The 27331-nt window shown below is 43.0% G+C and overlaps 1 protein-coding gene across 5 annotated transcripts in view; it reads left to right on the top strand.

Annotated features, from left to right (window-relative positions):
• Positions 1–4995: 4995 nt before the first annotated feature.
• The window catches only part of SPOCK3 (SPARC (osteonectin), cwcv and kazal like domains proteoglycan 3), a 186337-nt gene continuing 164001 nt past the window's right edge, over positions 4996–27331 (top strand). For 4 of the 5 annotated variants that reach the window (XM_066632198.1, XM_066632197.1, XM_066632196.1 and 1 more), the window contains exon 1: positions 4996–5181. In XM_066632198.1, the coding sequence (XP_066488295.1) occupies positions 4996–5181 (186 nt within the window). Of the gene's footprint in view, positions 5186–7981; positions 7996–27331 lie in introns of all 5 variants that reach the window. The other variant, XM_066632194.1, reaches the window with a different exon arrangement.

Raw genomic sequence — 27331 nt, 5'->3', positions numbered from 1 at the left:
CTGCATCTTCTTTGCTAGGAAAAGCTTCATTGGCTGAACTTCTGCTTGTCATACACTTGTAAAAGGTCCTGTCAGAAAAAAGTTGGCAACCCTAATGAAACTTCACAGAATTCAATGCTTTGTCAGAACTCAGTTACTGTATAGTGAAGTTGCACTATAGTACGTATGTTGGCAACCTTCAGTCTTGAAAGATTATGGTATCGCGCTCTGAATGGTGGTTCTGAAACAGCGTCTAGTGTAGCTGAAAAGGCCGATTCGGGAGTGACAATCCTTTCCACACCGGAAGCAAGTGCAGTCTGTCCCTGGTCTGTCTCCCTGGCTATGGGCCTTCCTTCTTTGTCTCTTTGCCTCAGACACTTGTTGGCCAAGTGTCTCTTCAAACCGGGAAAGGCCATGCTGCACAGCCTGCCTCCAAGCGGGCCGCTCAGAGGCCAGGCTTTCCCACCTGTTGAGGTCCATCCCTAAGGCCTTCAGATCCCTCTTGCAGATGTCCTTGTATCGCAGCTGTGGTCTACCTGTAGGGCGCTTTCCTTGCACGAGTTCTCCATAGAGGAGATCCTCTGGGATCCGGCCATCATCCATTCTCACAACATGACCGAGCCAACGCAGGTGTCTCTGTTTCAGCAGTGCATACATGCTAGGGATTCCAGCTTGTTCCAGGACTGTGTTGTTTGGAACTTTGTCCTGCCAGGTGATGCCGAGGATGCATCAGAGGCAGAGCATGTGGAAAGCGTGTGCACTATAGTGATGCTACACAAATATGCTGTTGCAAATGTTTCAAAGAGGTTTGTGAATTGTAGCATGATTCTGGCCTTGGGTTGAGCAGCTGTCAGGCAGAGAGGTTGGGGAAGAGCAGGTACCTGAGGGCTTGTTAACCAATTAATTCCAGTAGATAGAAATCCACTTAAAAAGAACTAGTGATTTCATAAAAATGTTCAAACAAATGGAGTATATAAAATCCTTCTCCAAAAAAAAACCTCTTAAACCAATTCCGTGGAGACTGATACACTTATAGATATGAAGAATACACTTATAGTTATGAAATGTTCAGGAAGCTGGGGCTCAGACAAAATTACAGATAATTGCTCATTTAGTTTGTGTTGTCAAAAGAGCAGACACAGATATGTTAGACTGCTCTTTGCATAAATCATATGGAAATGTCTTTAAAGCCCACTTTACTCTTTCTCCTTAAAAAGGAAAAACACTCAGATATTTTCATTTTTCCCTGTCCTTTTCATTATGGAATAACTCACCATTTAAAGCCTTTTTAAATGTTCAATGTCCCCACAGAGAGGAAAAATCAGTCTTGTGCTTGCTGTCCCCCACTCCTGATCTGCACACATTCACTTTAAAGGTATGAATATAGCAAGCCCGCTCAGAAGCTATACATGCTTAGGTGCTCTCTGCAACTACCTGGAACCCTGTAAAAGGCAATGTCCCAAATACATATACCATCAGCAGCGCAGGCACTGCCTGGGGTGGGTATCACCCCCCAAGGCATGCAACATCCTCTGTACTCATCCAGAGCTACGTGTAGCACCCAGAAGTGATTCACTAATGATGCGATGACATCATCACACACCCCGCTAAATAACTTCCAAGGTGGCCATTTCCAGCCACTAGAGGCCTTGGAGAGGGCATGAAGATCCATCCACCATCACCAAATGTGACTTGGGCCTTCGCCCATAACTTCTCCATAACCTCCCCAGCATCACCCAGGGTGGATCACCCCGTCCCCCACTTGCTACACTACTGGTTACAACTGTGATCCTACACCCTGGCATGTGTTGAGTGTACATGCTGTTGCCATCTGAAAGAATAGTGTTTGCTGCAATTACTGCACAGCATTAGGACTAAAAAGGTGAATGCAAGCTTATAAAAACAAAAGCAGCACTTCAAAATAAACCAGGAAATTGAATGACGAGCTGAGGGCTCAGTCCTATCCAATTTTCCAGTGTTGGTGCAGCTGTGCCAATGAGGCATGCACTGCATCTTGTGGTGGGGAGGCAGTCACAGAGGTCTCCTTAAGGTATGGGAACATTTGTTCCCTCACCTTGGGGCTGCATTGTGGCTGCACCGGTGCTGGAAAATTGGATAGGATTGGGCCCTGAATCTTTCACTGCAGGACGCTAGGTATTCGTTTCAGTGCTAGGCTAGATGAGTCAAAGAGTTAGATTTGGTGTAGAACTGGTGTTTGCAATACTGGAAATGCTTTTTAGGCTTCAGTCCCTTGCACCTTTCTCTTGGGAGTGAGTCATACTGAACTCACTAGGGCTGACTTCTGAGTAAGCATGCACAGGAGGACTATAAAAAGTCTTCCTTAGGAAAGTCTTAGAATTATGATGTCATCCATCAAATGGACCAAAAATGTGAACAAGAGGAACAGGATTGGAAATTTAAAAAAAAAAATTGATAAGTGACATTATGTAAGAATTTGGAGGAACAAATATATTTCAGGTCCAGTGTTAGCAGTAGTTGATAGTAGGGATGGTACCTACTCTGTGTCATTTTCTTCATGTGTCTCAAGGATTAGCCCTGCCAAGGGAAATGCTGATCTTGAGGTTTAGGCTTGCTTCAGGTAAGCACTTCCCATAGCTTTTAGGACATGCCATATTCCTCACACTGGAGGGATGTGGGACATTAACGGAGTAAAAGAATGTTGCATTTTCCCCCTTGATAATAGGCTTATAAGAAGATAATGCTCTTTTCTAAAGCGTGGGTTATGAATCTGCTACAATTGTGGAAAATGGGCTTGGGTGAGTTTATGAGTCCTTAAATTCTGTGGACCCAGTGATCACCAATAAATTGGAATGGGAGGTTTTATTTATTTAAATTGAATGTAGGTATTTATTGTTTAAAAATTGTATTCCACCTTTTTTTGCACTAGAACCCAAAATGGCTAATAAGAAGAATCGAACACCACCACCACAATCGGAAGTGCACCAGAAGGCAGTGACACCACAAGCAGTAACACCATCAGCATTGGTTGTCCATTGAAATAGAGTGGAAAGGAGAAATGCTGGACAAGGTATCAAAGGATCACAGGAAGATGGGTGGGAATGAAGACTGTATTATGTGTAGGAACTGGATAGATATGAAGTTTCTAGACTGAAGGAAACAAAATCTACAGCACAATCTTTCTTATGCATGATTACTCAGAAGTAAGTTCATTTGTATTCAATGGGGCTTACTCCCAGGAAAGTGTGTAGACTAGCACTAGGGCCCAATCCTATGCAAGTCTATTCAGAAGTAAGTCCCATTAGCCAATGGGGTTTTCCTCCCAGTTAAGTGTGGATAGGCTTGTAGTCCTAATCCAGGGTGGCCAACCATTGAACTTCAGGGTTCCTGGACCTTTAACAATTAAGTGGAGGAGGGAATTTCAGCAGATGCAGCTTGTCTTCTGTGAAATGTCATCTACTGAAATTCCCTCTTCTGCACAATTTTCCTCTGCCCAAGTCAACTCAGAAGACTACCTGTTTCCCCCCCTCCTTCTCTAGACAAGCCTTTGTAGTTTTTATTTAAGACATTTCTGCCCAACGTTGACATTCAACAGGCAAATATGTCAGGCATGGACATGCAAGAGGGGAAAAAGCAACACCTGTTGAAATTCTGCATCTGATGTCACAAACCCTGATGGGGGAGGGGAACCAAGCAAAAAAACAGCCTGGCAACTTCTAGGTAGGACTTAATTTCAGCCACGGGAGGGCTCAGGATCGTTTCCTCCTAGACAGAGTCAGAGCTGCCACTTTCACTCAGACAGCCTGCGTGCACTTTGAAGTTTAGCACTGCAGGCAGACATTCCTCAGGGCAACCCTGTCTTCTTTCTGCATGGGAGGTGAACTAGTGAGAGGCTTCTCCTGACGAACCTCTGCTTTTCCTGAAGCATTTAAAGTCGCAGAGTTCAGCCAGAAAGAAGGGTGGCAAACCCACACCGTGATCAGCCCCCCCATGGGGGGATAGGGTGGTGGTGATGGAGAAGGGTCAGAACCCAATCCTTTGTCAATCCTTTGTATGTCTACTCAGAAGCGAGCCCCGTTATAGTCAATGGGGCTTACTCTCCAGTAAATGTGGATAGGATTTGCAGCTTCTCAGTCCAATCTGGTCTACTCAAAAGTAAGCGCCATTATAGTCAACGGAGCTGACTCCCAGGAAAGTGTGCATAGGATTGTAACCTCAGAGCCCAATCGTTCCTGCCTACTCGTAAGTAAGTCCATTATAGTGAATGGGCCTTACTCCCAGGAAAGTGTGGCTAGGACTGCAGCCTCAGACCGACGGGCTCCGGCAGCGTTTCCAAGCAGGCGGCGGCACCTTCGCCTGGAGCGAGCCTCGCCTGACTCCGCCCCCCTGTGGCTTCTCCCCGGGCGCGTTTCCTCGGCAGCTGGGGGTCCCCCGCCCAGGCTGGCCGTGGCGCGGAATGGGAGGCTCCTGCGCCTCCTAACACTGCTGGGGGGCGACCCTCCCGCCCGCCTTGCGCCCCGGGTGCGCACCAGCCTCGCCGCAGCACAGCCAGCCAGCCAGCCGGCCTCCCTCCCTCCGAGCCTGTGGCTGGTCCGTAGGCAGGCAGGCAGGCAGGCGGGCGCGCGCGCGCGGAGTGGTCCAGCGCAGCAGCATCATCAGCATCACCGGAGGGGGGAGGAGGGTCCGCCAGGCGGGAGGAGGGGAGCGCGCGCCGGGCTGCGAGGAGCTGAGTGGACGGCAGCAGCTCCGGCAAGAGACCCAGTTGGCAGCGTCGAGCTGCGTTACCTCCGGCAGCAGGAGCCGGAGCCGGAGCCGCGAGTGCGGGGCGAGCGGGCTTGGCAGCAAGGTGATGCAGCGCCCCGGGTCCTTCTCTTGCCCAACTCTCTCCCTGGAGTGCGCGCAGGGGGCTCGCTCCGGCCAGGCTGCTGCTCCCCCGCCTCCTTTGCACCTTGGATCTCACCCCCTTCCCGGGGGTGGCTTTACTCCCCCCGGCTGCCTCTTGGGTAACCCTGTTGTGTCTCTTTTCGCCCTCACCAGATGCGCAGGATCGCAGCCTTGGCGTGCGTGTGGGCAACCGCTTGGTGCAGTCAAGCGGTGGCGGCGGCGGCGGGCACGGGAGCCGGGGGCAGGGCAGACAGCGGCAATTTTCTGGATGATAAACAGTGGCTGACCACCATCTCCCAGTACGACAAGGAGGTCGGGCAGTGGAACAAATTCCGAGACGTAAGTGCGCCCTGCTTGCTCCAGCCTGGCACCCCATCCCAACTCATCCACCCCCCCACCTGCGTGGTATGGTCACCTACCTGGGGTGGGTGATCACCTGGGGGGCGTGATCACCTCTCCTCCAGGGATGAAGTTGGCGCAGCCCGTCCCTCGCTTCGTACATCTGATGTGGCTCCTGCCTTGGATGCTTCCAGGCAAGATGTGTTTAGTTGCAAGCTGGCACCCCCCCTCCCCCCAGCTAGTGCCATCTCAACTTTCTTGGGGTGCGGGGGGGGGAGAAATGGGGGGTTTCCCCATCGCCTTGTGTGTGGGTGTGTAAAAAACAACCCCACTGTGCGTGCAAATGTGTGGTTTTAGAGTCCCATCCTATCCATGTCTACTCAAAGTAAACCCCATTGTAATCAATAGGGCTTACTCCCAGGAAAGTGTGAATAGGATTGTAGCCTTACTCCACCCCTAGCCAGGGAGTTACTGTTACTGAGTAAAGGTAAGGATCGATCTGATGCTTAATGGAACCTTTCAAAGAACTTTTAAAGTAACAGGAGGAGGGCATGGCAGAGAAAGACAATACTGCTTGGGAGGACTTGGGATGTCTGTGCAGGAATAAAAGCCCTGATTGATGGTGATGTACTGCTAACCCTGGGAGGGGTGGGGGTCGGCTTTCCCACCCAACCCCCCACTGTTCTTTGTGCAGGCCAAATAACATGTAATCATGGCCCTAAATTCAGAGGCCTAGGGAATAGAAAGGCCCCCAAAGGGTTAAGTTGTGGTGTTTGCCTAGATGTCTTTGCAGAAAGGGAGAGGGTTGTTGTTCAAGGGAGACCAAAGAAAGCCTACTATACTGGGGTGGGGGTGGCAGCAGGAAGTTTAACTGTCATTTTATGGCAATTAAAATGGTGATAACTTGGTAGTAAGAGAGTGGTAACTTGTTTTAAGGGCAGGAACTTCCTTTCCTATCTCTAATCCAGAGTTTATGAGAAAGATGTACTGTATCCCTGTTGACAGAAGTGAGTTTTTTTTTTAATGGTTGGATGCTGGTGAAATGTAGCTGCTGATCTGTCATTTCCTATCTGAACATTCTGCTCAGGGATTTGTATAGGGATGTGTGTTTATCTCCTGCATATCCTCCTCTTTTAATTGGTGTACAAGTTAACAGTGGTTGGTTATTCTCATGTAAAATAGGAGGTAAGTCTGAAGGAGCAGGATGCATGTGAGATGCTCTCTCCAAAGCAAGGAATGTATTAGGTGACCCCCCCCATATCAAATGCGTAGGCCAGTCTCTGTGCAAGATGCATCTGGATGAATGACAAATGGGAAGCATCAAGTAGTAGTCTGAAACACTGGTAGGCACTTCTAACTTCTTGCTCCATCTTTTTTGCTAAGGCAACTTTTTACTTTTAGTACTTTAAATGCTTCTCTGTACCTTTACTCTGGATTGCATGTGGATGTATCTTAGTATCTTGAGACATTTAAATGCTTGTTTGATTTTTATTTTCAGTATTTATATTCCATCTTTTCTAATAGTCCAAGATAGTGAACAATCACGTTAGGTAAACTTTATATGTAACAAATCAGTTGTGTAAAGGTTTGCATTGGAAACATCTTTGCCTAGTGCAGCCAGGTCCGTGAATGTTTATTTTGAAGTAAATCCTACTTTATTCAGTAAATCTTAGTTCCAAGTACATTTGCATAATATTGCAGTGTGAGTCGTGTTTTGAGTATTTTGGAAGCAGATGAAATATTGCAGACTATGTCCTTATGCCTTTTTTAAATTTATTTTTTAAACTGCAAAGCTTTACCAAAAAGTTCAAAGTTGTATTGGGAGTAGAAGCATAGTTTGGATTATCAGTGTTGTTTTACCCTGAGATATGTTTCCTTTGAAAAAAGCAGAGGTGTAGGCCTTGATTCACTATGAAAACTAAGAATTTTGGTAAAATAAAACATTTTTCTGTCAAAGCACTAGGGAAAATAGTCAGCTTTTACTGCCTGTATTGGTGGCTCACTCTGCCCTTGAATCTCTAGTATTTTCTTATGACTGCTCAAGTTTTCATTTCATTCTCAGCATGTTAATCTGTTATTTCTTTTAATATTTCATAATCCTCCAATCAGCTGTCCCCATCAGCTTCTGTTGATGAGGCATCAGGTTCTAGATCTTGGCCTCTTGAATAGCTAGTGAAGCTGTGAAATGCGTTTAAAACCATAATAATACAAACAAATGCTCATTTATGCCATACTAGTCTGATTGGACTCACTTTCACCTCTATAGAATTTTGCTCTCTAAGCATGGACAAGTTTTAGGCTGTTTAAACAGTATTAAATTCATTACAAACAGGCTTCCTGCAAAGCAAAGGGAGAAATCTTGTCTGTAATTCTGGTGTGAAAAGACAGTATTTAAGGGCTTAACTTAGGAGTTAGCTGACAAGATTGATTAATGTGTAAGATAATGACCCTGACTTCTGGCTCATTGGCTCAGCTTTCAAGAGGTAATTCAGAACACAATGAAAGATAATAGACAGTAGTTCAGAAAGAATTGTTCATAATCAGATGCCTTAAAGTAATGGTAGCTTCACATTCCATTGTTGCAATTGTATCTGTCACCTTTAGAACATTGGCACTGTACAAAGTTAATCACTAAAATGGTATTAACAGCACAGTGCTATGCATGTCTCTGCAGAAGTAAGCCCCATTGAGTTGGAAGTTACCCCCAGGTAAGTACAAGATTGTAGCCTAAAAAATGGTGTAAATCAGTGGTTCTCACACATTTAGCACTGGGACACACTTTTTAGAATGAGAATCTGAGAGGACCCACTGGAAGTGATGTCATGACCGAAAGTGACATCATCAAGCAGGAACATTTTTAACAATCCTAGGCTGCAATCCTACCCACATTTACCCAGGAGTAAGTCACACTGACTATCATTGTTAAAAGAATATACATAGTAGCTTGTTAAAAGTACAGGTCTGTAACATTTCCCCAAATGCAGTCACATACCATGAGAGCATCAAGTCTAATATATTAAAAATAAAATATTGAAATGAATGGGAACCCACCTGAAATTGACTCGCGACCCACCTAGTGAGTCCCGACCCACAGTTTGAGAAACACTGGTGTAAAACTTAAAGCTTTATTTTTTTTTAAAAAAGAATTTGACTTGTTTTCACTTTTAAAGAAAGGGTTCTATTTTGTGACAGTCTTAGTAAGTGTTTAGAACTGTGTGAAGAATCATGTCTTACAGAGAAACAGAAAATGTATTTAGAAGATGTGTATGTATTTGACATACCTATTGGCTTTGTATGTGAAGGATTCCAGTAGACATTAGAGTGTTTGGTTGGTTGGAGTTCTGTGAACGTGGTTTATCTTGTACCTGTCTTTAGCACAAACTGATTAGCTGATGTGAAGAGTCCTTTCGTTATGGTTGTGTAGTGGCTCTTAAACGTTTTGAGGCAGGCCTCCCTAGGGAGGGTCATCAGAGGACATGCAAATTGCTTGCAATCACTCAGTCCTCTCTCTTCCTCCCCCCCTCCCCCCAATATCAATCAGGTGAGCATCAAAGTTTCACTCTCTTGGAGTATAAGCAGTGATGAAAATACAGCATAATTTTAAGCATAGTTATGAATATGAGTGAAAATTTTTGCCATGATTCCAAGGGTTCCATTCAAGTTTGCTGTGGAGCAGGCATAATAGTATTTATGGAAAAGCTAGAGAACTATAAGTAATAGGAGAAGGACCTGCCAAATGCTGGTTCTGTAAAGGGACGTCAGAACCCAGCCTACAAGATCTCACTGCATTTATTGGAGTCCAGATATGGCTTCAGTCATTGCTTCACCTTTCCTAAAAAACTGAGAGTAAGGGAGCAAATAATTATTGGAAAGCTGCACTTGGCAACAAGAGATGCTTTTTGAGAGAGGAAAATACCCTTTTTGCCTGTGCTCATAGAGGACAAATTCTGTATACAGTACCTACAATATTTTACCTGTTTGCCTTTTTGTGTTCTGAGCTCTGGCAGGTGAAATGGAAATAGCCTTGCTAACAAATTAGACATGGATAAAGAGAATACATTTTGAGGTAAATGCAAATTATCTTTGAAAGCTATTATAACTTCATGCCTTTATTTCGGCATGCCTTCATGCCTTTAAATGTCGTAGTACTCATGGATGTCTTGTTTCTAACTTGGTACTGTAGACGCTGACTGGCAGTGGTTCTCTGGAATTTCAGTTAGGAATTTTTTTCTGCCCGACCTGGTGTCTTCTGTATGCAAAGCATGCCCTTGGCTGCTGGAAAACCTCCTGTTCCCTAAGTGGGGAAGCCCTGGGGGCTGCGGTAGGTTTCCTTGGTTGTTAATTCTGCCTTCAATCTCAGAGTGGTAAAATTCAGGATTGGGAAGAAGGAACCGAGAATTTGAGACATGGGGAGCTGCATGCAAGAAGAACGGTCTGATTATGAAGGGGAAGTAGGAAGAGAACATTTTAATGGGTGGTTTAGTGAAGTTTTATTTGGCCTTGGATGGCATTAGTTAAGGGAAGCTGATTATACTGCAGGGATCTGTCAGAGTTAGAGGAACATTAATATGCTCTTCTTTAGATTGGCCTTGTAATCTCAGGTAAAGTAGCTAACCGTTTCATCTTGTCTTTATCGCCTTTCTCTGAAGAAATAATCTTTCTTTTACTTGCCATAGGTTATTTAGTGGATATGGATATCCACCATTAGTCTTGTCTTATGTCGTTAATCTTATTGGAATTGACTCTTGCCATCTGTGCCTATTATACGGTAGCTGTTATAAATAGCTTTGCGGTGTCTGAATAGGTGGAGGCAGCAGACTTTCTTTCTTGTTTTGTAACTGAGTTGAACAAAGCTGGTGTTCAGGGAACTAAGTACAGCATGGTTGCAGCTTAAGATGGGCAAACCCTCTGCATCTTGCCTTGGTGACAAGATCTGGACTATGTGACTTCTTCTTCCTTCTCAAATTAGGGAAGGAACGGGATCATTTTTCAAGTTGGTGGGGGGGGGGATCGGCCATCAGAAAGTAACACTCCTTTCCATCCTGCCTTTCAGTTACTTTGCCCTTAATTTTCGCCATGTGCTAAGTGACTGCAACCCTGTGAGGTGAATGGAGACAGGATTTGGAAAGACAACAAATCTCAAGGGCTCTGGCACCTCTCTGTCTGTGGAGGCGCTTCTGACTGTGCTGTGGAGCAGCATGTTGGAGAGACCAATGGTGGGGGGAGGGGAGGAATCATTGCTGCCATAGCTGTGTGTTCTCTGCTGTGCTGCTCTAAACGTTTTGAAACTATGAATGAAATGATGAAACGCATACTGTGTTTGCTGTGGTGCCCTCCTCTACTGGCAAGACTGTGAAAGTTGAGAAAAGAGTGTGTGTATGTTGTGGTGGGGATGCAATGATATAGCTGGTGGGGGGGGGGGGTTAAGCTTCCTGACAAACATAGTTCAGGAAAAAGCTTTGGAAGTTCACTGCTCATTTTGGGGTGGAGGTTTTCAAACCCCCAAAACTTCTTCTTTGACCCTTCAGAAGTTCATTGGCATCTTTGACTAGCTTCCCAAAGAGGAAAAAAAAGGAAAAAAATAAACATGGTGTATTTATTATTATTATTATTATTATTATTATTATTATTATTATTATTATTAACAACAGTACTTATTTATTGTTTTTCAACGAAAAATTCACAAAGTGATTTACAGAGAAAATCTATAACTAATGGCTCCCTGTCCCAAAAGGGCTCACAATCTAAAAAGATGCAAAAGAACACCAGCAGACAGCCACTAGAAAAGACACTGCTGGGGTGAAGAGGGCCAGTTCCTCTCACCCTGCTAAATAAAAGAGGAGCGCCCACTTGAGCTTTCTGTAGCTTTCTGTCTTCTGCATTTGTTCATTAGATTCTTTAACATGGGTGCGTGGGATGCATTGTGAAGTCACAAGTGAAATCACTCATGTTCATCTTCAATTTTAATACTGTTAATATTTATCCAGTGATCAGTTCTAAATGTTTTAAAGTGCCCCCCTTTGCAGATATGGACATCTTACATAGTGGTGCCTGTACCATGTTTTAGCCTCACCTTTTCTTTCTTCTACCTATTCCCAGTCTTATTCCTCTGCTATCCAGTCCTGTCATCCCCTTGCCTTTTTTCTTCCTTAAGATTCTGATTTCATATAGCTATGATTTGGGTGGTGTCAGATCTTTGGAAATGCTATACAATTATTAAGAATACTTTATATACCACTTTTCAACAAGTGTAATTCACAAAGTGGTTTACATAGTAAAATCAGTAAATGGTTCCCTGTCTCCAAACAGCTCACAATCTTAAAAAAAAATAAATACAGAAGAGACAGCAGCAATGGTCACTGGGAAAGATTCCATGCTATGGGAAAGAGGAACAGTTTCTCTCCCCCTGCTAAATATAAGAGAAAACCACTTTAAGAGGTGCTTCTTTGCCCAGTTAGAAGGGGTGGGGTGATGCTATCAGGTCGTACAGTCCTGCCCTTGATTGTCCCCAAATTTAGCACCCCCATCACTATAGCAATGCAGTTGCTACAATACTTGCATTAATATAAACCTGCCTATATTGTCCCTTGAGTGACTTTCATAGCCTGTCTCGGTGACACCATCACTGAACCATGTGTGACTGTGACTACTTAAGGTCTGGTGAGGTCAGAAGCCTGTTCTAAGCCAGGAGCGATGCCAGAGTATTGGGGGTGCTGGACTTCTTGAGTTTTACTGCTTATGCATTTTAATCACTGACAATCACAGTACCTGACAATTGAGTAAGCTTACCTAGTGTTAAGCTTGTTACTTTACATGACCAGCTAAAGTGGTAGTTAATTGGGTCCTTTCAGAGCATGGAGTCATTAAGCTGCCAGCAGTGAAGACTTATTTGAAGGTATGCGTGTTTACAGTTTGCAAAGGCATTTGGCATGTAGGTTTTCTAAATTCTTTTTAGGATGGAGAATGTCACTTCTCTCCAGCAAGGGCACTCTGTGCATAGAAGTGGGATTTTGTACTGAACGCACTTTTGGAGTTCATAGTGTGCGACAGGCATGGTATTCATAGCATGTTCATAGCCTGCAGCATGTCACAGAACACTCTTACCTTGCACTGAAGTGCATGTGTGGTGTTTCTGCACTATGAAATGCATGGTCACCTCTCTGACTACTTGTTTTAGAGGTTGAGTGGACTGATTCCAGGTACTCCCTCCTCTTTGTAATGGGCATTCGGGGTCTCCAGAATAGAATCCATGTCACTCCACTGCATTGTACAGTGCCTGGCATAGAGCTGATAAGCATGCTATCATTGTCAGTTTACAGGATCCACTGGCTCCAGCTGTCAAGGCTCCTCACAAGCTTTTGGAGTTTTCTTTGACACTGAGCCCATTTTCCACACCTGCTGAGTGCATTAACTCTACTTGTTGGCCTATGGGAAACCATATTTTTGCAAATAGCTGAAAAGTGTTGTGTATGGGAAAATCCTATTTCTAGCGATAACATGGTGGAAGAGCACATGCTTTGCTTGCTTAAGATCCCAGGTTCAACCCCTGGCATCTTTAGGAAGAATTGGGAAAGACCCTTCTCTGAACCTCTGGAGCCCTGTTCCCAGGCAGCATAGATAATACTGACAAAAAAGTGGTTTTTCTTAACTCAAAACGGATCGATTAGACTTATTTTTCTGAGCCAATGAGGTGCTATTATGACACAGCAGGGAACCAATACGGTGGAAATGAGAGTCAGCTCTCATTTCCATATATTAGAGCTCATAGTAGAACTCTTATTCAGTTGTGTGAGTGCCATCAAGTTGGCCACTGGTTATTTGTTGGTTACTGGTTTGTTGACTTACAAATCAGGTTTTCTGTTGTATATTAAAATAGAGTTAATGGGAGTGACACCAACCCTAGTAACACCACTACATTTTGGCTGTGCATATGATATTGTAATTCAGTATGGTCTGGTAGGAGAGGAGGTCCATCATGGGGGTAGCACAATGAGCTCTCACCATGGGTGGTGCAAACCCTAGTGATGCCTTTGTAATAATTCACAAAAATTATTCAGTTTAGCCCAAATCCTAACCAACTTTCCAGCACTGGCATAGCTGTGCCAGTGGGACATGTGCTGCATCCTGCAGTTGATGGCACTCTTGGAGGCCTTGTCAAAGTAAGGGAATGTTTGTTCCCTTACCTTGGAGCTGCATTGCCCTTATGTTGGGGCTGGAAAGTGGGTTAGGATTGCACCCTAATTTAACTTGTGATTTTGAAGATACATCACATTGTCTTGACTTGGTTTCTCTTTCAGTGTGCACTTTCAGTGAAAGCTTGTTGCTGAAATTGAAGAAATACAGAATCCTTTGCTTTTAAGATTAAACACATCATGAAAACTAATCTGTGAGACTTGGGCTGCTAGATAGATGTTTCCTGGCTGCTAAGGTTTTTATAGCTTTCTGAAGTGTTGCATATTCAATTGCCAAACATATTAGTTGAATTTTTCCTCTGAGAAGGAGTAATTCATTTTTTGTTTCTTTTGGATGTAATCTTACTATACTATTAAAGAGATGGCAATTGTTTGCTTGCAGTTTTTAAGAATTGGTCATATTTTTCTGTTGTGGAGAAGCACACATCAGATAATGTACACATAATCTCATGGGTATAGTTTATAAGATGCGTATTATTTTGAATACAGTGCAGCAAGCCTTGACAATCTTTGTATACAGTGCTAACATTTTTCAATTGCTGATATAAATTACCAAGAGCAAGACATTTTTAGCCCCATTGGCCGTCTGCAAGAACATGAAAAATAGCATTGCTCTGAGATGCCTACTCACTGTATATCCCCACATGAGGTAGATCTGCACAGCAGTTTTAAATGATTCCATGAGTTATTGTTTCGCATTATAGGTCCCTTGCAGTAATGGAACCCTTGATAGTCCTGCCTCAAAATAGAATCTTGCCTACCTCTTTTATTTGGGGTCCAGCCTGCTGATTATTGCCCTCATGTGTGCCACACTGATATAAATGTGCCTTTTGAAGCAGCAGTGCTTTGTTGATTGGATTAAGTCTAAGTGTAGATAACTGCACAGAGTGGCAGGTAGAGCAATTGCAATCCCATCCAGCACCTTATTGCTAAACAGCGGGCATCTAGATCTGCACTAATGAAGCTGGCTTCCTGGCAGCCAAAATACATGCAGAACAGTGTGTCTGTTACCTTGTTGTTGGCATATAACAGCTCTGTCCTTGGTGTCTTAACAATGTGCGATATCAAATGCTGGGATGTTTGTGTTGCATTTGTTTGCATTCCAAAAACATACCTGGCATAGAGCATTGTTGTATGGAAATGTTAAAATAATCATTTCTCTTTATAGCATTTAGTTGGTAGTACAGTACCAGCTTTAATATAAATATGGAAGGAATATGCAGATATTATAGAACATAGAGTGTGTAGTGAAGTAATATTCAGTTATCTCATCCAATTTTTATTCAGTTATTTTCTTTAGATTTCTATTTTTCCTTTTCAGGCAAGAATAATCATATTAAACTAAAGGTTGCAGTTGATGGAATTTGCTGCATAATAGCTCAAGGGTTGTTAAAACAACTTTATTTTTTCTTCTCCAAGGTTGAGGTGGCTATGGGGAAGGCACATTGTATTGTCCCATACAGGAGTCTCCCTTTATCCATGGGCGATATCCTCCTGGAGACCAGAAACTGTGGATAAAGGGGGGGACCCTGTACCCATCCCCCTTATAGGCCATTACATTTGTTTATGTGGATTACATTCTTTCAAAGTGATAAGGTGTCCTGTTTGGACAAACACTATATAAGCCAGTGATTCTCAAACTTTTCAGAGGCCCTAGGGGCCGCTGCTTGATTTATAAATGCCAAGGGTGTGGCTATAATGGTGATTCGGCAGTAGTGCTTCCCCACAAGTAGCAGCTCCTGATGCACATAGCCCAAGGGTGCCCAAACCCCGGCCCTGGGGCCACATGCGGCCCTCAAGGCTTCTCAATGTGGCCCTCAGGGAGCCCCCAGTCTCCAGTGAGCCTCTGGCCCTCCAGAGATTTGTTGGAACCCACACTGGCCCGACGCAACTGCTCTCAGCGTGAGGGTGACTGTTTGACCTCTCGCGTGAGCTGTGGGATGAGGGCTCCCTCCACCGCTTGCTGTTTCATGTCTGTGATGCAGCAGAGGCAGAAAAGGAAAGGCCAGCCTTGCTTTGTGCAAGGCCTTTTATAGGCCTTGAGCTATTGCAAGACCTTCATTTATTCATATAAGTTCATCTTTAATATATTCATTTATGTAATTATGCAAATTTATTCAAATTTTAAATGTACATTAATTCTTTTTCCCCCCCCGGCCCCCGACACAGTGTCAGAGAGATGATATGGCCCTCCATCCAAAAACTTTGGACACCCCTGACATAGCCTAATCTGCCCTGTTAGTTTCATGAACCACCAAAAATTTGGTCATGACCCACTGGTGGGTTCCGGACCCATAGTTTGATAACTGCTACTATAAGCAAAAAGCTTATAGCCAAACGAGCACGCAAACAGCCTGCAAACTAGAAGGTAGACTACAAGCGAACAGGAAGCAGGAAGTGAATATTTTCTTTTAGTCTCTTTTCTAGGTTGCAAGCTGCTTCGGGGAGGGGGGGGAATGTAGGGGACACCAGTGTTTGCAGATTGTAAGAGCATGTTGTCCTAGAGACCCCGTAGTGCCTATAGTTCACATGTTGCGGTGTCTTCTCAAACTGTGCAGGTGACCCATTATGTAAGCTTATTCAGCCAAAAAGCTTGTGTTTGATATATAGTAGTGCAATTTGTGACATCGATATGGCTTCAGTTTGTCTTTCATTCCCCTCCCTCCTTCAATTCTTTTCCCTTACCTCACATTTCTCCTTGGTTATTTCTCTGGCTTTGAACATGCATGCTTTTCGTCATTGCTCCTGCTTAAAGCCCTTGGGGAAATAAAGGAAGAGCAGAAAGCGATAGAATGGTTTCCCTTCCCTTCTGAATTTGGCTATTTGAAAGCAAAAGTTGGGCTGAGAAAAAAGTGCCTGCTGAGCTGGAGAAATTCCTGTATAAATGATTATGTTGAACAGAGATTATGTTGAATTCAACAGATTATGTTGAATGTTCTGAGGCCAGTATTCTGGAGAATGCTAGCATATTCTGAACAAAAAGCTCTGTGTAGTTTGCAGTGTCGTGTACATCTTTTGTGTGTTCCTGTTTTAAAAAACATCTTATTTTCCCATCTTACCCATCCATGTGAAATGCTTAAAGTGGTTAATGGTAATAATTAAATGCAATGTTAATGTTTTTTAAAAAGTATATATACTAAATACAAAAAAGACAGTCAGGCTTTAAATACAGGCCAACACACATTTTGCTTCCTTAAACGTTACACCAATTCCTGGGTATATTTGGGGTGCTGATTCCAAAAATGGCATCTGTTTTGCCCTATCACGTCTAGTTTTGGAGACACAGCATAGCCTCTTCAGTGAATGGTTCAAGCAGCTTCCTCATGAGGAAGCCTACACCATGGCTTCCTCATGAGGAAGCTGCTTGAACCATTCACTAATGAGGCTATGCTGTTTCTCCAAAACTAGACGTGATAGGGCAAAACGGATGCCATTTTTGGAATCAGCACCCCAAATTCATATCAAACCACCATAAATTTTGGGAGAAACTTTTCTGACCCTCAATTTTGTAGGCCTGTGTAATTAGACCAGCCATTTTCAACCCCTGTGCTACGGCACACTGGTGTGCCATGAATGGTCTGCAGGTGTGCGGCAGGAATTTGGGGAAGGGTCATTTATTAGTAGGGCCAGGGGGATGTGAGCCCCCCCCCCCACCAACAGCATGGTGTGTCTTGTCAATTGTCAAAAAAACTGAAGGTGTGCCTTGGTAATTTTAGTAACTTGTCGGTGTGTTGTGAGGCGAAAAAGGTTGAAAGTCACTGAATTAGACACTGGATGACCAAAGGCCTTCTGGAACAAGAAGCCAGTGTCTGAAAACCAGCCAGGTGGTTCATTGCTATTGCATCTGCCCTTCTTGCCAGCAAAGTTGAAATTTTATTTGCCTTTGTTAATCTTTGAAGAACGTTTCTCATTCCTATCCCTATCAAACCAGAATGCATATGCCCCTTCAAGAACTTGTGATTCTTTCCAGTGTTCAGTTTAATGAAGGGATGTTTTACAAATTACTCTCTAAACAAGCTGCGGCATATTTAGGAGCATGTTAAGAAATGGATCCTTTGGTAGACTAGCTGCATGTGTATACAGATAGTTGATGGAAGAATGAATGGACAAGATCAGTGGAATACCACCAGGTACAACTTAAGACCTCCATACACCTAACGTGGTAGATTGGATGCTGTACTGCATTCCCCCAGGGCCTATGAGAGGAGGGTAAAGGGGGTAATTTGTATCCGGAGTCAAAAAGGGAGCCCAGGAGCCAAAGGAGAGGGCCTAGAAATTTCCAGGGATCTTACATGCTATGATGTTAATTTTCTGCAATGATTTTCTGTATTTAGAAGATTTTAGAGAGACTTAGGAGCGTGTTTGTTTTTCTGCATTACCGTATCTAGCCATGTGGGCAGGTAGACCTCTCCATTAGGGAAGCCTGGTACACCTAGGGTCCAAAGATTATGCTGGCTGTTATCACTCCCATGTCCTGTTTTGGCCACGTTCCTCTCCCACTCTGTTTTGTCCTCCCCCCCTTGGGAAGGGGCCCAAAAGAAACTTTGTACTTCCTGATAAAATCCCACTCAGAGGTCCTGCATTCCCCTGTCAAATGCTACTGTACCTCACCCTGTGGTATGCTAACCATTGTCTTAGCCACTCCTGCTTCCTGGATTTGGGAAAAAAATGGAAAATGAGCAGAATATTGGTGGCTTAATCCAGTACTTTCCCTCTTCCATTCTATTCCTATTTTTCAGTCTGGGAAACAGGAGAGGAGTGATGGAGAGAGGTGCCTTCCAGCAGTCTGCTTCCTGAGATAATGGATGGTCTTGCCCTAAGCACTTGCCCTTGGTGCAGCATAAGTGATTTTTTTTTTGGTCTGCTTTTCAGAATTTCCACGTGTGTGAAAATTTACAATTTCAAGATAAACTTGATCAGCTTATTCAAATTCTCAAATGGGTGAAGGAGGATATTTGGAGTCAAAGTGGAGGAATTTTTCTGACTCTTGATTTAGTACAGAAGAGCCGTGGCTTGTCTAATAGTGAAAGTTGAACAGTCATGGCTTGCATTAATGACTGTAATTTTAGTTGTTGCACTAATAAGCTTGTAGGGTGAACAGTTGCTTAATGGTTGGATGTATTTTGCAAGCTAAAATTAATGATCTTCGTTATCCAGCTGCTAACATAAATAGGTTTCCTCATTGATTCTTAAATGTGATGTATGTACTGTAATGAAAATAAAAGATCCTGGACTGAATCTCATTCACGTTGTTAACCTAAGAGACTAGAAGAAATTTATTCCCATTTCCACCAATAAAAATACATAACGCTTTCGAATTTCAGAATTTCCATATCTTACATCTGAAACCCAGAATGAACATGCAGAAACCAACGTGGAGATCAGCATTTTCCATGAATGTAGTGCATGGCTGGATGCAAAACCCTCGTAGGTTTCTTTATCTGTGAGTTTGTCTCCATAGAATAAGCCAAGTACTTTTTTCAGTTCTTAACCCACCACGAATCTGGAATCTTTCATATGGACATTTGAAGGTATGGTTGGAAAGTAACAAGGTTTTCTGCTATCTGTGAGTTTGAGTCCTTCAGAACAGGCAGGATGTCGTCTTAGACCAGGGGTGTCAAACTCATTTCAAGCCAAGGGCCAAATAGCATTTACGCCTGCTGAGGGCCAGAAGTGATGTCATTAGGCAGGAAATGATGTCATTAAACAGGTCATAACCAAAAATAAGCACTTTTTCTCACTTATGACCTCATTAGCTGCAAACAACAGAAGAGAAAATATGCAAATCTTGATCATATTTCAAGATAAGGGAGAGCCCAATTTTCATGTGGGCTGCCCTTTCAGAAGTAACACCTCAGCACCGCTCAGTAGATGAGAGCCTGAGGGCCAGATAAAAAGATTCCGTGTGCCGCATCTGGCCCCCGGGCCTTATGTTTGACACCCCTGTCTTAGACTTCTCCTGGGTGCCTTTCTTCACCAACTGTCTATGTCTGAAGCTGCGAATTGAGTGTTTTGTGCTATTCTTAACGCAAGGAAATGGAAAAAAGTGTTCATAACCCTTATACTGTTAAATAGTTCATTACGTGATGAAATATCTATTGGACATAGGCAAACTCTCAGGTGAAACTCTTGCTCCTTTTGGCAGACAAGTGCTGCTGGGATGCATGCAAACACAGGATGTCTGCCAAAGGATGATTGATAGCGCTAGGGGGTGGGGGGACTAGCATGTCTTTTTCCACAGTTGAATCCCTGTATTGGATTGAATGTGTAGTTGCAAATCCTTCCTCGGCTGAAACTCACAGGTATATTTATTCATGGAATAACTGCATGTTTGGTGCAGACATGTGATCTTTACTACCATAGAACAGGATTCTTGAAAAATTATCTCCATCTAGAGCAGTGGTTTTCAAGCTTTTAGCACCGGGACCCACTCTTTAGAATGAGAATCTGTCAGGACCCACCGGAAGTGATGTCATGACCGGAAGTGACGTCGTCAAGCAGGAAGAGTTTTAACAATCCGTGGCTGCAATCTTACCCACACTTACCCAGGAGTAAGTCCCATTGACTATCATTGTTAGAAGCATATACAGTTGTGCGCCTGTTAACGACGGGGACCGGGACCGTGATCCCTGTCGTCAAGCAGCACTTGGTGCATTATGAACCCTCCGCAAGGAAGGGGATACTCCACTCGCCTCCCCTCCAGAGGGTTGTCTGAGCCTCCCAGAGGCAGTGCATGTCTGACCGCTGCCTCTGCGAGGCTCAGACTGAAATTGTGCTTCTTGCGCGACTTCTGGTTTCACTTCCTTGACAGGTGTAATTTCCTTCAGTTTGAGCCTTGCAGAGGCAGCGCTCTGACATGCCCTGCCTCTGGGAGGCTCAGACGACCCTCCGGAGGCAAGAGGAGCTGAGCTCCCCTTGTAGTCAGAAGGTGGGTATATGTGCTCGTGACAACCACGTGACCACACGGTGGTCATAGCATATGCGATCCCTGCGTAAGCCAGTAGATTGCTAAGGGGCCTACACCTGTACATAGTAGCCTGTTCAAAGAACACACTTGTAACATTTCCCCAAATGCAGTCACATACCATGAAAGCATCAAGTCTGATATATTAAAAATAAAATATTGAAATGAATGCGAACCCACCTGAAATTGGCTCGCGACCCACCTAGTGGGTCTTGACCCACAGTTTGATAAACATCGATCTAGAGTAATGTCTCTCTCTATGAGTCTGATCCTATCTGGCACACTGCCAGTGCTCGAGCCCCACTGCCGGCAGTAGGTGTCATAAAAGGGCCGTAAGACACTATACTGCCGGCGGAGAGGCCAGTGCTAGTCAATGCTGGGTTTCAGCACCGGAAGAATGCATCCAGGGAGTGCTGTGAGGTGAGTATTCATGCCAGGCAGTGGATATTTTCGGGGTTGGAGCCAAACTGGGCAGAGGGAGGGAGGGCCGGCCGGCAGGTGGATCGATATCAGCAGAGGCTACCACAGAGTCCAATGTCCCCTCCCAACACAGGCTTCCCTGGTTCTGCACCCGCTAAATAGTGGACACAGCTCCAAGGAGACCCATTCGTGCCAGCAGAGTTCTGGCTAGGGTAAGGAAATCTATGTTCCCTTACCCCAAGAAGATTCTGGCAGCTGCTCTGACCCCGCAGGATACAAGGTGGCTGTTTTGGTGTTGCTGTACCTCACGGCGGTGCCAGAGCATAACATTGGGCTGCCTGTGTGGTAGGGGATTGGACCCATTGAATGTGCACATTTTGGAAGTCCCTTTAAAAGAAGAACCTGTATGCATAGCTATGATTCATACAGTCTCTCCCACTGTTATGGGAATACAGATAATATGGCTTGCCTATACATTTTTAGGACTATTTCCCCCTCCCCCCATCATTCCATTGTGATTTCCAGTGCACAGGTATAAAGTAGATGAGCATTGTCTCTTACAGTGCTTTAGCTTTACAGATAGAGTGACATGTTAATTCTTAAACTTGGAAACTATCTTTTGTGTGTGGTATCCTTGCAAAAAATATTTAGTATGTCATCACTTGAACTTCTTACTTAAATGTTGTCACGATTGATTAAAGCTGTTCATTGGATCCTTAGGTTTTTGTTTGATTGTTGTTTGGTTTTCAGTTTAACATTAATGTATATAAACTACATGTTTGCTTTCATGAGTGCACACAGGAGCCATGGTGTGTTGTGTATTTTTCATCTGAAATAAACTAGAGAAGATGCAGAAAATGATCTGATTCTGTTTGAAATGTTTTATCTATTTGTTTATCTGGGCATTTGTGTGCTGCCTTTCTGCTTCCTAAACAACCCTCAAGGCAGCTTGTGTTTGGCTCGAAACAGCTCATGTAGTTAATCTTTAAAAGCATTGCAGGTGGAGGAGGCAGTTGGATTCTGCCTTGCTGGCTTTCCTTCTCTTCCTATTTCTTATTTATTATAATGTTCAGTTTTCAAAACCTTTTGGTTTAACAGGGAAAAAATGTAAATTTGAAAATTGTTTAAAAGGAAAGCAAGTTTTTAAGCTATATAGACTTAGGGAGGCGTCAGTTTTTATATTGTGAACATTGCAGTCCTAACCATGTTATGTGGCTGTAACTTGCTTTAAGTTAGTTCATTTGATTTCAGTTCTGCTGGAGATGTTAAACGCTTTCAAAATATGTATGCATTTTAAAAGTTATGAAATGTGAGATGCAATGAAGACATAATGCATGGTTTATAGCTGTGACTTTAGTGAACTGCATATGTACAATAAAATCATGGTTTAGCTTGCTAAGCTAACTCTGGCCTGGGATGGCAACAGACATCAGAGAGACCATTAGGGCACAATCCTAACCAATTTTCCAGCACTGGCATAGCTGTGCCAGTGGGTCACGTGCTGTATCCTGTAGTTGGGGGCAATCATGGAGGCCTCCTCAAGGTAAGGGAATGTTTGTTCCCTTACCTTGGAGTTGCTTTTCCTTATGCTGGAAAATTGGTTAGGCCTGCAGCCTTAATTGCTTTACAGAAAGGAAGCTCAATAAGTGAACTACCTTATGGCCTGATTGTAAGCTGGCTCCTGCTGGCAGAATGGGCACACGTGTGGTAGCAAACATGTCGTAAAGCTCATTGTGGCTGTGTAGAGGCCAGTGCTGTTGACGGAGAGGCTCTGCCAGTGCGGGGCAGGAAGAGGTGTAACTGGGTGGGGGAAGGGCAACGAGGATAGTTCAGGCCCGGGGCGTTGGGGACAACAGCAGAGTCTGCTGTCCGCATCCTATCGCCTTTCCATGGTTGAATTTCTACACAGGTCACCTTGGTACTGTGCAGGCAGTTGAGCTGGTGTAGCTCTTAATAGACCCATGGGGCTGCCACGGTCTGGTAAGGGACCAATGATCCTTTGACTGCTTCCCTGGTCCCATGGGATACAGCAGCATCTGTTTTGCTGTTGCTTTCCTACGGAATGGCAGTCCAGTTAGAATTGGATTGTCCATCATGGTAAGCTTTAAGCAGATATAATGCTTAATCATTATTTATTTCAAACTATGTTTTGATAACCCACTTCATACCATAGGTTCACATGCTGCTGTGAAGGGATATTGTTAGAAGTTGATTGCTTATGTGGGTTCTGTCAATTTTCTTAAGTTAACTTATAGCCAATACTAAAGAGACCTTCTTTCTAAACAAGTTCCATGTGACCCTGGTATCTGTGGGGGTTCTATTCCGGAACTCCCCATGGATACCGAATTCTGCTGATACTGGAGTTGCCATTTAACTGCCTTAAAACAGGAGGGAGGACGGACGGACACAGAATTTGTGAAAGTTTTCTTACCTTTGTGTGGTCAAACAGTGCCATTTCTGAGCCTCTCTTGGCTAAAAATAGTGCTGATGACCTACTTCAGGGTCACGTGGAGGTTCCTGGGTACTCCTAGAGTTGCACCAGAAGGCATAAAGATCTCGGGAGGAACCAGTAACCTTCGTGTGACCTGGAAATGGGTCATTGATGCTATTTTTTAGCTAAGAGAGGCTCAGAAACCGAGTGGTTTGGCCATGTGAAGGTAAGACTATTTTTATGCTTCTCTCACTTTTCAGGCAATTAAATGGCGACCCTGGTATTCACAGGCATTTGCAGCAAATTATTAATTTTTTATTTTTATTTTAAGAGATTTATACCCGGCCTTTCCCATGCTGAAGCAAATGTCCATGACAGCTTACAAAGTTTTATAATCAAGTATACAAAGTATTACAACAAGTAAAAACATCAAGCAAGGCATTAAAACATTAATTTTAACATTTACATGGTAAAAAATGTAAATTTGTAAATTTTTTTAGCATTACATAGAACAAAATACATGGAGTTCAATCCATGGATACCAGATCTGTGGATACCGTGGACACACGGTGTCACCAGAGATGCCATCTTGCTGATTTTGGAATGTCTTCTAGGAGTCTCAGAATAGGAGTTTATGGTAAGAAATTTCCTTCTTATATTGCACAAAAATGAACGAAGTCCAAAAATCATCCAATTTTCTGTTATTTAATATCTGTTGAAAATACTCATAGTAGTTAGAGCTGAAACATAATGCTGGCACTGCAGCAAATGAAATGTTGTGCTACTTTAGGAAGATTAATTGAAGCACCAGCATTCTTGACAGGTCAGTTTATGTCTTTGTACAATACAAAGAGTAACCCCTGTAAATTGTCAGCCTGCAGGAACAGAGTTACAATGGTGGTTTGAGTTCATCCTTCAAAAACACCGCTATTGCACTTTTCTACACGTACTTGAAACCATTTCAACCCTTGGACTTGCAGCCGAACACCTATTATCTCAATGGAATTTACAAGGGCATAGTTAGATGTATGATTGCAACTGTAGTTCTCTTTGAAGGCAGGCTGCTCCCCCCATCTTTTTTTGAGAGTATCTGTATATATATAAAATACATATTTTTAAATCAATGGGTTGTATCCTTAGTCTGGTTAGTTATGATTGACTCAACTTAGGAGATAGTTTATAGAGTATAACCAAAATAGGGGGAAAACCGCCTTTTAGAGAATCAAGTCTGCAGGAAGATATGCACAGAGGCAGCAAGCTCTGTTGCTCTTTTTGCAGAGAAAAAGGCTGGTTCTTTCTTGACAGATTACTATATTCTGGGTGCAGTCCTAACCAACTTTTCAGCACCGAGGTGAGGGCAATGCAACTCCAAGGTAAGGGAACAAACATTGCCTTACCTTGAGGACACCTCTATGATTGCCCCCAACTGCAGGATGCAGCACACGTCCCGTTGGCACAGCTACGCCAGTGCTGGAAAGTTGGTTAGGATTACGCCCTCAATTGATCTTCTTGAGGGGAGCATGGGGAAAGAGCCATGGCACAATCTTTATTTTTGCCTCCAATCTACGTTGGACAAATCAGGTTTTATAGTATGAGGACTACCCTTGGACATTTTTGTGTGTTGCAAAGCCAAGATAGTAATGCAACATTCTTTAATGTATCCGGAATAACTGTGTAGTTGTTCACACAAAATGTTAATGATTTTGTAAAGGTACACTTGATCTTAGCTAAAAGGCCGAGTGATATCCAAAAATTCAAATTTCAAAGATGGCAAAAGAACACCAATGTTGTCATTAAGTCTTTGATTTCATTTCCTGCTACTTTTGTTCATGTGTGTGTATAGGCGACTGATCGTCTTAGTTCAGTTTCATACATTATCTGAAAATGCCTCTTTGAAAAACAAGCAGGTGTTCAGTGGTGTGTGTGTGTATATATATACACATATACACATTCATTCATTCATTCATTCATTCATTCATTCATTCATTTATTACGTTGTTGGCTTTTAGATAAGCAGGTAGTCAGGAGAGACTCTACCAGTGGCCAATTTTGATCTCTTTGTATACTGTTTGTTTTTGTTATGCAAGTGAAATTGTAACAAGGTAATATCTTTTGAATTGGTTGGTTGCTGCTGAATTGTGCTAGCAACTAAATATTTCAGAAGTTGAAGTATAGGGCCTCTGATCACAGAGGAAATGATGTGCATAGCCTGAATGTTCTTCCTATTTCAATGTGATCTTGAGGCTGATCAATGAATGTAATAGACATCTATCTCCTTAACTAATTACTGTTTAAGTGCAATGATGATAGTATGGAAAGAATAACTGTTTGTAGGCATATGATCTCTATGGCATAAATTGGACAACATGCAGTTTGGGAACCATGGTTTTTTAGTATCTGCATGGCAAGCTACTTATCTTACTGTTTTGAAAAAGATAACATGTTTAGTCACTTGCCCTGATTATTGTATGGCATTAAGGAACAAGGGAAAACATTGCTCAGAAATCAGATTTTAGACTTCTCTTTGGTCAAATGAGGATCTTGCAGAGGATGCAAAATGAATGTTTTGAAACTAGTTCTTGGATGTCACAAAGCTGGGATATGCTGTTTGGGGTAACTTTTTGATATTGTGTTCCTACATAATGTTGCACCATGTATTTTGGCCTTCTGCAGTGTTTGCTAGCCATATAACATTTGAAGCATTTTGTTTCATTTATAAATATTTCAGGAGCCCACAGCTGTATCATAGTTTTCATGCAGGGGAAAAATAGTTGAGGCTGCTGTAATACTGCATCACACAGCAGAGTTTAGGGCTGCAAAGGGAAAAAAATAAAAAGTTCAGTTCTTAGTGCCTCACATGCCTGATCTCGGAAGCTAAGCAGGGTCAGGCCTGGTTAGTACTTGGATGGGAGACCGCTTGGGAATACCGGGTGCTGTAAGCTTATACCATAGTCTTTTGAGACTGAAGGTTGCCTACCATTTATAAAGACAACAATCTAGTGATCAGGTGCTTAAGGAAGCACTTTTTTTCTAGTCTAGTCAACAGAATATTTCTCTGCAGTCCAAAATGTGAATGCCCGGAGGAAATCACTTTAAGTGGTGCATTGGAGTTAATTTGTGTGTTTTCACTGGAGTATATTGTCTTTTTCTAGGAGACAAGATAGCTGTAGCATTTATTCAAGCAGAAGGACATGAAGAGTTGCATGCTCAGAGTCATGTAGTATGTCTGTATTGTTACACATTACCTTGTGGGAAGAAGTTTGCCTGAGAGATTGTTTTGTACTCGAAAACTCTCAAAGGTTATTTACTAGGCTCAAGATATAACTGTGGCCTGGAAGGGGAGAAGGATCTCCAGTGCATTGTAGCACAGCTTTAGAAACAAATCAAACAAATTCCATGATGTAAATTTAAAGTGAAAATGGATCTTGCAGTACATTGCTGCTGCTATCTCAGTGGTATTGTGCAATAGATCTCTTACAGCTGTGCATGGCATGCCTTTAGATACCTGCCATAAAGGAATGCTGTATGAAATGTACTGTTTGCATAAAGCAGGGGTCTCCAAACTATGGCCCGGATGCCACATCCGGTCGTCCCCCCAGGTTTTATCTGGCCTGCAGTAATTTAAAATATTTTTAATTGCCATTTTTTTTGCTAACGTTTGATGTTTTTACTCGTCGTATATCCTTTCTCAGTTTAACTACAACTTTTTTCTTTATAATTGTCACATTTCTCTTTTGTTCTAAACATATGATACTGATTACGCAAAAAAATCTAACTTAAACTTAATTCATTCATGCGTTTGTTTTTTGGCCTGTAAAAATGTGTATAATATGTGATATGACCGTCCTAGTGAAATGTTTGGTGATCTCTAGTGTACATAGTGGTGAATATTTACTATCATTATAGAAATTTTTGTACTACTTTTCAACAAAAAAAAGTTTACATTGGTTTACCCAGCATAAATACATGATGGGAATATAAGAGGTGTGGGTTGTGTTTTTTGTTTTTTTTTAAATAGTATAGCTAGGTAATTGTTTAAGACAGTGGTTCCCAAACTTTTTAGCACCAGGACCCACTTTTCAAAATGATTTAGCATCAGGACCCACCTAGGTTTACCAGACTTTAGGAAAAGGAGATATAGGA

Source organism: Tiliqua scincoides, chromosome 6 (genome assembly GCF_035046505.1).
Source record: "Tiliqua scincoides isolate rTilSci1 chromosome 6, rTilSci1.hap2, whole genome shotgun sequence".
In the NCBI taxonomy this organism is placed as follows: Eukaryota; Metazoa; Chordata; class Lepidosauria; order Squamata; family Scincidae; genus Tiliqua; species Tiliqua scincoides.
The sequence above is the reverse complement of the archived record's forward strand: the minus strand, read 5'-3'. Positions and strand labels throughout refer to the sequence as shown.